Source organism: Danio rerio, chromosome 25 (assembly GCF_052040795.2).
Source record: "Danio rerio strain M-AB ecotype USA chromosome 25, GRCz13ab, whole genome shotgun sequence".
Taxonomy (NCBI): Eukaryota; Metazoa; Chordata; class Actinopteri; order Cypriniformes; family Danionidae; genus Danio; species Danio rerio.
The window spans coordinates 21,772,031-21,784,543 of record NC_141045.1 but is presented as its reverse complement, the minus strand read 5'-3'; the positions used below and the strand labels follow the sequence as shown (position 1 = coordinate 21,784,543).

The 12,513-nt window shown below is 36.5% G+C and overlaps 1 protein-coding gene across 3 annotated transcripts in view; it reads left to right on the top strand.

Moving 5' to 3' along the window:
* si:ch211-269c21.2 overlaps positions 1 to 12,513 on the top strand; it is a 141,155-nt gene that overhangs the window by 45,237 nt on the left and 83,405 nt on the right. For all 3 annotated transcript variants that reach the window (XM_087312270.1, XM_087312272.1, XM_087312271.1), the window contains exon 2: positions 1,869 to 2,077. In XM_087312270.1, the coding sequence (XP_087168396.1) occupies positions 1,903 to 2,077 (175 nt within the window). In that variant the 5' untranslated portion in view covers positions 1,869 to 1,902. The remainder of the gene's footprint in view (positions 1 to 1,868; positions 2,078 to 12,513) is intronic.

The window sequence follows — 12,513 nt, the reverse complement described above, 5'->3', positions numbered from 1 at the left end:
TTCACCATCTGCTGAATCACGCATAAGCAGTATTATCGGTTCAGTATTATTGGGATATCAGGCACAGTATTGTCGGTTCAGTATTATCGAGATATCAAGCACAGCAATATTGGTTCAGTGTTATCAGTGTATCAGGCAGTATTATCGGTTCAGTATTATCTGTGTATCAGACACAGTGTTATCGGTTCAGTATTATCGGGTATCAGGCACAGTATTATCGGTTCAGTATTATCGGGGTATCAGGCACAGTATTATCGGTTCAGTATCATCAAGAAATCAAGCACAGTACTATTGGTTCAGTATTATCGGGCTATCAGGCACAGTATTATCGGTTCAGTAATATTGAGATATCAAGCACTGTATTATTGGTTCAGTATTATCGGTGTATCAGGCACAGTATTATCTGTTCAGTATTATTGGGATATCAGGCACAGTGTTATCAGTTCAGTATTATCGGGATATCAGGCACAGTATTATCAGTTCAGTAATATCCATTAATATATACAGTATAATAAGGCACAGTATTACAGGTTCAGTATTATCGGGGTATCAGGCTTGCCAAAAAGTAAGCTGTTTGTGGATAAGTGCTTAACGTTACAGGATGCAAATCATTTAAATTGATTGTGTTTGATTTGGTGAATTGGTTTAACCAGTTAGAAGATCTGGTTAAAAAAAAACAATTAGTTTGCGATCACACTTACTAATACAAAAAAAAAAAAAACATTTTTGGGCACAGTTGTGTTAAATTAAATTAATACTTTTCTGCTCGGGTTGTATATAATGCTGTCACTATGCTGCTATCATGTCTACTCGTTGTTTTTGTCATGGGAGCAACAGCAAGGATGACTTGAGGAGGACCAGCTTTTTGATGTGGCCAGATTACAGACTCTGAGGTGCCATACAAGTCAAACACCTGTTGTAAAACTGGTTGCGCAAAGCAAATAGATTTACTTCTAATAAGCCTATAGTATATATTAAATATGTTTTTGCTCTAATTTCAGTTAAAGTTAGTTTTGTATATCCATAATCCAGACTCAGTTCTAGTTTAAAAAAATAAACAAAAAACAAATTTTTATTTCTATTTCAGAGAACGAAAAAGATTTTTATTTTAGTTCTTTCTTTCTAGTTTTTTTGTTTGTTTTCATTAACTATAATCACCTTGCTGTACATGAATGTAAGATTTGCTATTTCAAAGTGAAAAAATGTTTTTAAAATCTCATCCATGCATTTATCAGTGCCAGCCTCATTTGTTTTTTGTTCAAAGTTTTTTTAAACTGTGAAACAGCTCTATTTTTTAAAAAGAGAAATTATTTTGCAAGAGAAATTTACAATCAAATGTTTCAGCATGATTCATTGAAGAAGAAGAAGCATATTTGTAACATTTACAGGCCCAAGTATTTTGCATCTGAATGGGGAAATAGTGAAATCTCCAAAACAACTTGACAAATTCATAATTAAAAAACATTTTAAATCTGCCTTCCTTATTCAATTCAATTCAATTCAGCTTTATTTGTATAGCGCTTTTACAATGTAGATTGTGTCAAAGCAGCTTCACATAAATGGTCATTCTCAAATGGTGCTAACAAAATGTCGAAGCACTCTCTGAGAGGAAAGCAATCGTTCACTAAACTTGCTAGAAAGTTCTGGATGGGTTACTAGAAAAGAAATAAAGCAATTGTAATTCCTAACTCGTAACAAGACAACAAGCATGCGAACTAGCTAGTCCTGCAGAACTAAAGCAGTCACGACAGCCTTGGTTGCTAAGGCACTGTGTTGACGTGTTTTTCTTTATGTGTGTGTGTGTGTGTGTGTGTGTGTGTGTGTGTGTGTGTGTGTGTGTGTGTGTGTGTGTGTGTAAATGTGTATAGGTCCCACCGTCAGGGCCGTGCGTCACAGGCCGTGATGTGGGTAGAGTGTAGGGTGCTGGAGGCTGCTTTTGGAGGCAGAAGAAGGTCCCTTCGCTCCACAGTCATGAGACTCCCCTGCTCTTTCTGGTTCCTGCTGCTTTTAGGCGCTGGAGGTCTTCTTCTGCTGCACCTACAGGACCTCACCGAGACACTCCAGCAACAGAACCAAGGTCTGTCTGACATTTGGCTTAAGTTTTTTTAGAGATGCAGCTTTTTGCTTGGTGGTTTAAAATGTTTTGCCCGGTTGTTACATGATTGTAAAAAAATAGAGGTTCTAAATTTTATGTGATAAATTTTAGCTGCTGCAAAGAATATAAAGTCTAGTGGATCAACAGGGATGTAAAAGAGGATTCCAACAACAATTACAGTTTTACATGATTACATGTAAATAAATAAGATTTAAATAATCGATTTTAATGTTTTTTTTTTAAAAATATATATATATTTTTAAATAATATATATTTACTTCTTTTTTAAAGAAAAGTTCTTTTGAGATGTGGATAAATTTTGATACATGAGGCTTTTAAGTGCATTTTTTGTATGCAGTGATCCTTTGTTAATCGCCAGAGTTACGTTTTAAAAATAACCCGCAATAGGCGAAATCCTAAAGCAGTCAGCTTTATTTTCCAAAATTATTATAGATGTTTTAAGGCTGTAAAACCCCTTACTACACACTTTATACACTTTTCTCTGACAGCCATTACCATTTTCACACTTTTCATGTTTAATTACACTCAAAGTTCAAACTTTAGTAGAAAATTAAGTCCAGTATTATAGAATGAAACTAAAGACCAAAACCTGTTGTCAGGGCCTAACATTCATCGCTGTCAGCAAATATTCATAAAGCTTTTTAGCTTTTGTGCAAATGATGTTGGTTTCCAGTGTAATTCTCTTTTTTCTGCTGTCACTGATCCACAAAGCAAAAGCAGACTCCATCCTTAAAGGGCTCCCTCACCGGATGTGTTGCACACATGACATTTTTAAGTAGAGATCTGCACGGGATAAATTTTTTAGTCCTGCTCTCACAAGGTATTATTCAGCCTTTGTTCACCTGCTGCCTGCCCCGCCCTGTTTTCTACCCAACCCGACCGTTTCCACAAAATTTAGATCTGGTTTTTAAAAACTGACGTTTAAATTAGGTACTAACAAAAGAGAGAGATAACGGATAAAACTGTATGTTGTGCAAGGATTGTAGGCAAAATGTCCGTTTTCTTTGCCCATTTGTGATGAGACATGAGTGCCACCCTAAACCTGAGGTTCCAGTCCTGCGACTGCTAAAGGGTAAAACTTTGAGGTATTATCACATCACGCAAAGGGTCATTTTTTTTTCCATATGCGTCTATGATGCATAAAAAAGACTTGCAGAAGGTCAGCGAATCTTCACTTTGCTCTTCCATGTTGGTAAAACCCGCTCTGCCGACCGTTATGCAGATAATATGCTCGCAGACTGCACGTTCAGGATGTGTAACAGTCATGAGCACTAGCTGCATCAGTTCTCAAAAAGCATGAGGAAATCACAGATATGCTGTTCTGAAATAACGTCTGGACTCAGACGCGCTATATTGTTAGACCGCCTGCTCTCTTTCAAATGACACCAAAGTTACCGTCCGCTACTGTGTTTTATTTGGAATTTTATTCCCACGCCGCAAGAAATCTGGTCGGTCCTGTAGTTGTAATTGGGCTGGTTTAGTTTAAAAAATGCAGACCTCTAGTTGGAAGCGACTCCCACCAGACACTCTCATTCGCATGTTATTTAAAATGAAATAATTCAGATGTGTCGTGGCGTGTGCAGAAATATGAACAGTGTCGTATCTGGACACCACAGTCAGTTGCTGACTTGCTGCTCTGGTGTGTGTACCCTGATATAAACCTAAGTTTGCATGCGGTTTGCAACCCCCTTTACGATATTTTTTTTTTTCTTTGGACAGTTACAACCCTTTTTGCATCCTTGTTGAAACTCAGACAGCTAGCGATGGAAGATTTATGTTAATTCGGCAAGCTGAACGCTTTCTGTACTGTACAGGAGACACAGAGGAGATTGATTGACAGCTGTCTACATCGAATCAGAATGCAGAACACAACGTGCTGTAAAATAAAGCTTGTCAAATTGCACAAAAAATGCATATAATTGTGAGTGCACGAAAAGTGAATCAAGTTACAGCGAGGGACTGTATTTGCATTGTGTTTTGTCCTCCACAGAGCTTTGACTGTAAAACTATCTATTTAAATATTAGTAAGACATATTATTTCAATATGCTCTAAATTATGGCCATTTCATTTTAGTAGTCTGTAGTATTTTATGATTGATTTATATTACAAGCTAATAAAATCAGAATTTTATCCTTTTTTAGACCTATAAAATATATTTTAGCAACAACTAATTCTAAAATACTGGTTTGTTAAGGTTGAGGGGAAAAAATATGGAAAGTTTTTTTTGACAATATTAAATATTTATTGAACGGTTTGACAGACAACTAGAGGCAAAGTTCAGAACATGAAGATCTAACATACAGTATGATATGAATAGCAAATACTGTATGTGTCAAACAGACTCAAGTTTCTTTCCGATCAGCCTCTGGTCCATGGTTTTCAAGATACACCAGTGCCCTGAGAGACATAGTTGGCACCTTGAAGAGAGCCAATGTTAAGAACAACTATTGGTCGAAAACTACAAGCATGTTCACGTTTTTTTCTTTTCTTCATGTTATCATGCCAGCAAGTCACCAAACTTTAATTTACATAAGCCAGTTATGTGGGACACTTGACGGGTCATACTTTTCATTTCATACTTTTTATCATTGTAGCGCCATCATGGAGCTGATCAGGGGTACGTTTCTGAAAACCGTCGTTAACCAACTAAGGTTGCAAGTTCCATCATTACAAACATAGTTTATTGAATTGGCATTTTCCAAATCCACAATTGTTGTGGACTTGTACTTTACCAACTACACTTATAGAGCTGAAGTTAGAAGCATAGTTCTTGGTTATGTTCTATTCCCAATTATCACCCAATGCCCTATTTCTTTTTTGCATTCCAACATTTAAACTTGAAATGATTTAAAAAATAATAATAATTAAAGTAATCTCTATAGAGTCAATCTACGGCCGTATATACCTGTGAAATAAAAGAAAGCTTTGCAAGCAAAAAAATAAAGTATTGAGCCAAAAATAAATAAACAAATGCCAATCTCAAAAAAATCGCAAAGCGAAAATGTATTTTTTAGTAATAAACATTTATTTTGCAACCGAAAATAAAGAACTGCAAAAGGAAAATTAAGTTTTGAGAAATAAAAATAAAATTTACAAACAAAACATGAACTGCAAATAAAAATCAAGCGGCACAAAACAAAACAAAACAAAAATATTTGCAATTACCTTTACAAAACCTGTCCAGTCAATTGCAATGCTCCTTTTGATTGGCTTTTTAGTCAACCATGAATTTGCGATGCTGTTTTCACTTTGCACTTCACGTTTCTGCATGTTTCACTTTGTAGTCATGATTTGACAAGGGGGTGGGGCCTGGACCAGCCTTATGGCAGGCCTGGACCTGCCTCCATTTAAGCGACTACATCATCTGGTATCATCAGCAGGGTTTTGTAAAGGCATTGCTATAAAGAATGTTTTGCAAAAATAAAATCTTTTTTTTTTTAATTGCAAATATTTTAGATATTTTTTTCACACTGCTTGATTTTTACTTGTTCTTTTTTTGAAAATTTCATTTTCATTTCTTTTCTCAAAAATAAATTTTTGCTTTGCGATTTTTAGAGATTTGCATTTATTTATGTAATTTTGCTCAATATTTAATTTTTTGTTTGCAAAACTTTTATATATTTTGCAAGTATATATGACCCTAGACTGACTCCATACATCTCTCTCTACATTTATATCATTTTGAACGCAGCCATAGATCATGACAAAAGCTATAGGTGACCTATTATTTAAAAGCGGAATTTACGTTACATCTCCAAAGCTTGTGAAAACAAAAATATATAGCATACAATAATGTTTTTTGTTAAAAGTAGGTTATTTAATAATAAAAAAAATATTATCTGTACTGTAGGCCTATATGAAATGGACCTGTTGGTTAGAACATTTCTGGAGTGGTTTGAATGTGTCAAATTGTAAAGGTATAGACTTTTCAAAAAAAAAAAAAATTTATATTAATAAATAAACAATGTGGATGTCCTGATCAGGTTTTTTGTTCTTGAGTCCGAGTTAGAGTCATTTTATTTTCAGTATCTACCGATACCGAAACCCGATTCAATACTTCTACATAATACATAAAAAATAATTAAGTGCAAAGAAACAGATTTAGGATTATCCTTATTTTTTATTTAATTCACCTTATTTTAACATTCAACATTAAGCATAGCACTTCTGTAAGGTAGCTTGAACAATCAAGAAATAAATAACCTAAATCCTTCACTTTTGGACTTTAGTGCAACAGTAAATATAAAAAAATCTAATATAAAAACAAACAGCAGTTTAACTTAAAACACCCGGCAGGCAATCCCAAGATTACATACTGTATCTCAAAGTTTGCTATGGCAATGTTGTCGTCATCAACTTTGTAATACCTCCAGACCGCAGACATACTCACGCTTTCTGCTTTAAGCTGCTTCCGTGTTCTACTTTGCCGGCATTTAACCAATAGCATCTCTGCAACAAAGTGATGTCATGCCAAGTGCGTTGCTGTGTGACGTCAAGAGGTCTAACTCTGTGCCACCGCATAACTATAGATGTGTTAAAAAATAATGAGAATATATATACAGTTAAAGTTATTAGCCCCCTGAATTATTAGCCCCTGATTATTTTTTTCCCCTAATTACTGTTTAATGGAATGATTTTTTTAACACATTTCTAAACTTAATAGTTTTAATAACGTATTTCCAATCAATTTATTTGATCTTTGCCATGATGATAATAAATAATATTTTACTAGATATTTTTACTAGATATTTACGGTATTAGGAAATACTTTTCACTATATCGTTTTTTTTCCCCAAACGATGCATCTCACTATCCCAGCAAACATGTGAACATCCGATAACCGTTAAAAAGACGCTCCTTAAAAAGACACGTTGCGTTTTCTGGTTGTTTGTAAATTGCCTTGTAATTTAAGTGTTTAATAGCTTAATTATACATATAAAATAATCACACTTATTATTTAAAGCTGTGAACGGCAATCAGGTTCTTAAAAGGTCAGATATAGCGTCTTTATACCATTGTAATCGTGTGAACATCATAATTAGTACATTATTTGAGCATTTATGCAGGAGTGTTACAATTTAGCAAAACTATTCATTGTGCATATTAGTAGTTGTGCATAGTTAAAAAACTTACATCACATTGTCGTCGGAGCAATGTTTGCTGAGATATTAGTTCAGCCACGAGTTATGACGTTGTTTGGGAAACGCACCCCATGGCAAGACTTGCTGACATTGCAGACGTTGTTGATACTATCATCCATAAAAAAAACTTTCAATTCTCCACGACTTATGGTGTGGTCTGCCCAGTCACTATAACTGCAGAATGTTGATCTTTGAAATCCTAGCAATAACATTAGAGTTTGCAATAGTTTTCCAGCACCAGCCGTTATTTATTGAAATATGCAACTCCAGCTAGAGGATTCATTTGGCAATGCATTGTCCCAGCATACACTGCAGTTCTGCCAGAGCTAATGCTGTCTGTGTTTCATTACTGCCATTTTTCGGTTTATGTGAAGTGCTAGCATGCGGTGAAGTGGGCTTTAAAACTCACTGTGTCCTCCCTGCAGAGCCATCAAAGCGGCTAATATTGTCTGTTTTCATCTTGCAACAGAGGACAATTGTTAGCTGAGCTGAGGAGCTCATGAGAACGATATTATACTGATTGCGAGATACGCTGGGGAGATATAGCGACGTCGTCTCTCAGAAAATGTGGGTCAATGAAAAACAGATAGAAAATCTTAAAGGAAATTCGCCTTTCAACCTTCCTGCCGCTTGCAGATGATGCGCTTAACCTTTGATTTATTGAGAATATTTTATTTGTTTTCCTCCTTCAGGGACATCGTCTGATCATTTTACAAATAAAATATAATGTTCACGAGACTTGTCATTCCTGACAGTGACAGATTTCAGTGGCAACCTCAATAATTGAGCATTTACATAAGCCTCGAGCTCAGATGCTTGACAAGACATGCATATTATATGTTGAAAATCCCTAAACGAATTATATTTGAGGCAGTTTGTTGCCAAAAAGTAGAGCACTTTGGCGCATTAGGATCTAATTAGGGGATGACTAACCTGAGATGATTGAATCTTGCGTTACTATTGACTGAGGGATTGTGTAAGCAGTCATTGGAGGGGAAGCTAAATAACAGTTCAATAGTGCCCTGAAAAGGGAGTCTATTCAGTTTCATCTCTCCTGTGCTGATTGATCTGTCTCTCCATAACCTCTGATCCAACCCGCCCAGTCAATGACAGCTGTCTCTGTGGATATTCTGAATCATTGGCAGGGAAACCGCGGTTCAGACTAGGTTTTGGCACAGAGGTGTTTCAATCTGCTGAGGGCTTGTGAGGATTTTGAAAATAATATTGCTATTGAACATTGCTGCATTCATTAATTGGTTAAGTGTAGAAGTAGGAAGTTGTGTTATTTTATTTTACAAATCCTTTCCTTTTTTGCTTGCAATTTTGGGTTTAGATCTCACGTGTATTAGTAGTGAAATATGAACTCAGAAATGCTCAATATTAAACTCAGTGCTGTAAGAAAGATGTAAAATATAGAAAATCCAACTGAGAAAAGTTTATTGGCTTTGTCTTAATTCTGACTTACTTTCTTACAATTATATACTTTTTCCTCATAATTAAGAAACTTGTGAGATTTAAATTACAGTTCTGAGAATAAAAGGCTGAACTGTGACAACCTCCAAAAATGCAATTAGTGGTAGAAATAAATTTCCTAGTTATATATTTAGATGTGTTTTCAACTATAGTACATTAATCCAGATAAACTGAAAACCCAGTTAGCAATTGTCTTTTTTTGGTAATAGATGTTCAAACATATGTCAATACTAAAACGAGGTTAAATTCAGGCTTCCAGACAAAATCTAATAAATGTCCAATAATAGACTAGTCATTTTATTTCTATTTGCCAAACGTCACTTGTAGTATTATTAACTCCGGTCTATTTTAGTTAGAAGATTGTCTATTGTTAGAAGTTTGTTAAATTTCACAGACCTCACGGACATCTATTTAGATGTTTAAACACAAGATGTGTTTGGCGCAACTTGTTATTTTCAGCCCAGCGCAACCCTAATTTTCACATTTTGCACCACATTGTTTAAATAGCAAATCCAATTGCACCATTTTGTGGACTCATGAGTGTTAGGCGCATTGTTGGTATTGTTCCTATTTTGAAGAACTGCTAAATACTCTTTGTTGGACTTCAGACCAGCTTTCAGTTAATCATGGCAAGTTAGTCATGGCTTCTGGAAGCTGGTCTAAAGTCCAACGCAGAGCACGTTAGCAGGTCCAAAACTCTTTAAGCAGCGATACACAAACATCTTTACATATGAAAAAAAAAAAGAATTAAAATGTTGCAAAAATATTTTTTTCTAAGTAAATATAAAAACCACTGCCTCCATGCATCATCTTATTTTTTTTCTTCAGTTTTTCCATTACAATTTGTATAATGTTATTATTATAGTATAAGTATTATTTATTATTTGCATATTTCTATTTTTTTTTTTTATAAAAACAAGCTTGGATTTGTCTACCTGTCGGGTTTTTGAGAAGCATCACCATATGGGGCATAAGAATAGGATGTGTGTTTGGATATAACTCAGTTTTTTGACCACACTTCGTTATTTTTGTTCTTTTATTCATTTCCTGGAAATTAGAACTGAATTTAGAAACAGTTTTGAAACAAATTTTTGTGCTTAAACAAAATAAAAATGAGTAGACTAATAGATGTTTTCAGTGGAGCACGTACAATGCTGTTTCCTTATCCAGGAGTAAAGTAAAGAGTAAAAGTAAACTAAAGAGAAAGCAAAGAGGCCGAGTGGGGGAGGCTTATTCTTTATCCTTACACTGTAGATGTGTCAGGGTTGTGGATGGGAAATGGGGAAAAAGGAGCGAGTTAGCTCGTTGTGTAGGTCAGCTGTGCTGAGACGAGGAGTGGAGCCGATGGCTATGATTGGGTTCGAGTCCGGGGAAGAGCAGTTCCAGAAATCAGTTAAGACAAAAACAGAATCCAAAAAATAAAGTGAACAAGTTCATAACAGGGCGAGAATTTGGTAAAATCTGAAAACACGGTCAAAATCAGACTAAGGCTTTTATTTTTCTAGACGGCTTTTGTAAATCGTTGCTTGGGTTTAGGGAAGGAGGAGGAGGGTGGCCGCCTAGTCAATCATTCAGTCAGTAAGTCGGACAGATGGTCGCTCGACAGCAGCCTCCGGCGGCTTTAAGCGAGAAATAGCGTGAGCACGATGGTGCGCCCTCACGAGAGATGCAAAAAAACGCACACATCAGCCTCTCGCGGATTCGCGAAAACAAAAACTACACAAATACGTACCTCCCGGGACTTATTTTGCGTTCTCCAGAAACGTCCGCGGGGCTACGTTTACAGAATGAGCCTGGGTTGCTCTTAAAAGGAACATGAGATGAGACTCTGATTGGTTTACACCCATACACCCATAACTCATTAAGAGAAAAAACACAACCCTGTTAGACCATGAGCCTCGGCACAAACAGTATTTTAAAATAAAAAAAAGTGGATTAAGACATGCTCTTAAAGTTTTTTGTGCCTTGCGCTTTAGACTTTGCACCTAGATCGTTAAAATAGAGCCCAAAATTACGTAGCGCGAATGCATATTTTGATTTTGATGCATAATTAGTCTGACCACACTGATATTTTATTATACAGCGTTTTTTTGCTGCACTGTGTAAAGCATTGCACAATAATTCTATGTAACTATGAAAACAGAAATTTTGCTGCGACTATGGCTGGAGGGAGAGTAAAACCAGCGGGCTGCACACTGGGTGGTGTGGCACAGTATAGTTTTTTGTTTCTGCTCCTATTTCTTACCATTTTTGTCTTTTGGCCGAAAATCTAAAACGCCATGTTCGCAAGCTGAAAATTCTGTGCAACCCTACTCAGAATATCTCTCCTGTTTCAAAACATGGGGAAAAATGTGCTTTAGGTTTTGAAAATGCAGTTTAGTGTGCAGGCCTAACTAGCATCAGAAAAGCATGACTGAATTATAGGACTATTGGTCCGTGCTTTGTACAGAGTTCCTAAAGGTTTGCTAAACACCCTTAAACTAAATACAAGAGCATTCTTAGTTGAAGCTGCATTAAAAAACAGTCAAAAAATAATGTATGTGTTTGTGCTTCAAAACCCACACAGTACCTCTCAATATGGCGAAGTTTCTTATATTCCACATATAATCCAGTCAGTTCTTCATTCCTTTGCTTCTCATGCTGCTAAGAGGACAAATGGTCTCTCCACTGCACGATATCTGCATATAAATGTGGGAATCATTCTCAAAATAAAGATGATTGACGTGCGGATAATCATAGCTGTAAACTTGGAAAATATGATATTTCAAAACAGATGTGCTTTGACGCTAGAGCACCCTGCTATTTTCAGAAGCACCTTTAGTGATTTGATTCTAGAACTGAGCTGATTAGAGGTAAAAGTGGTAATTGAAATAACAATGAGTTTAGTGAGATTTTACTTCACATTACCTGACATCACTTAAACATTTACTGCAATGTGTGTTTAACTAGCACTGATGTGTGTGATGTGTACTTTTTCTTATTTGATTTAATGTAATGGGGGAAGAAAGGTCTAATTCTGACGTTCAGGAAACCAAACCTTGATGGTAAACCAGTTACTTCAAATGATGTGATGTGATGTGATGTGACATGATTCACACCAGATCTATCAAATTTCATGTTAAAGGTAACAATCCAAAATCTAATCTCCTTGCAGGCAAAAAAGTAAACAACAGCACAAACCGAAATATTCATTTACAATGAGCATCATTGCATTTGCCTGCTCAAGAAGTTTATGGGGAAAAAAGCAACACTCATTGTGGAAACGTAGCCCCGCGGACGTTTCTTGAGGCCGCGAAATACGTCCTGGAGGTACGTATTTGTGCAGTTTTTGTTTTCGCGAATCCGCAAGAGGCTGCTGTGCCGCGGTTTTTCGCGTCTTGGATGCCACTCGGGAGTGCGCATTGTTTGCCCCGAGCTGTTCTGTAGGCTGCTGTTTAGCGACCGTCTGTCCGACTGTGGGACTGAATGACTGAACAATCAACCGGGCGGCCGGCCAATCGGCCAACCCAACCACCCTCCTCCTCCTCCTTCCCTAAACCCAAGCTACGATTTACAAAAGCCATCAAGAAAATAAAAGCAAAAGCCCTCATCCGATTTTGACCGCATTTTCGGATTTTGCCGCATTCTCGCCTCAAAGAAGAGGAGCGGCGTCACACCGCCCCGTAGCGTTTGCTCGAAAAAAACAAATGCGGCCATAGTTACCTCTCTCCACGTAAATCGTGGTCTCCAGAAACGTCCGCGGGGCTACGTTTTCAGAATGAGCTTGGGTTGGAAAAAAGACA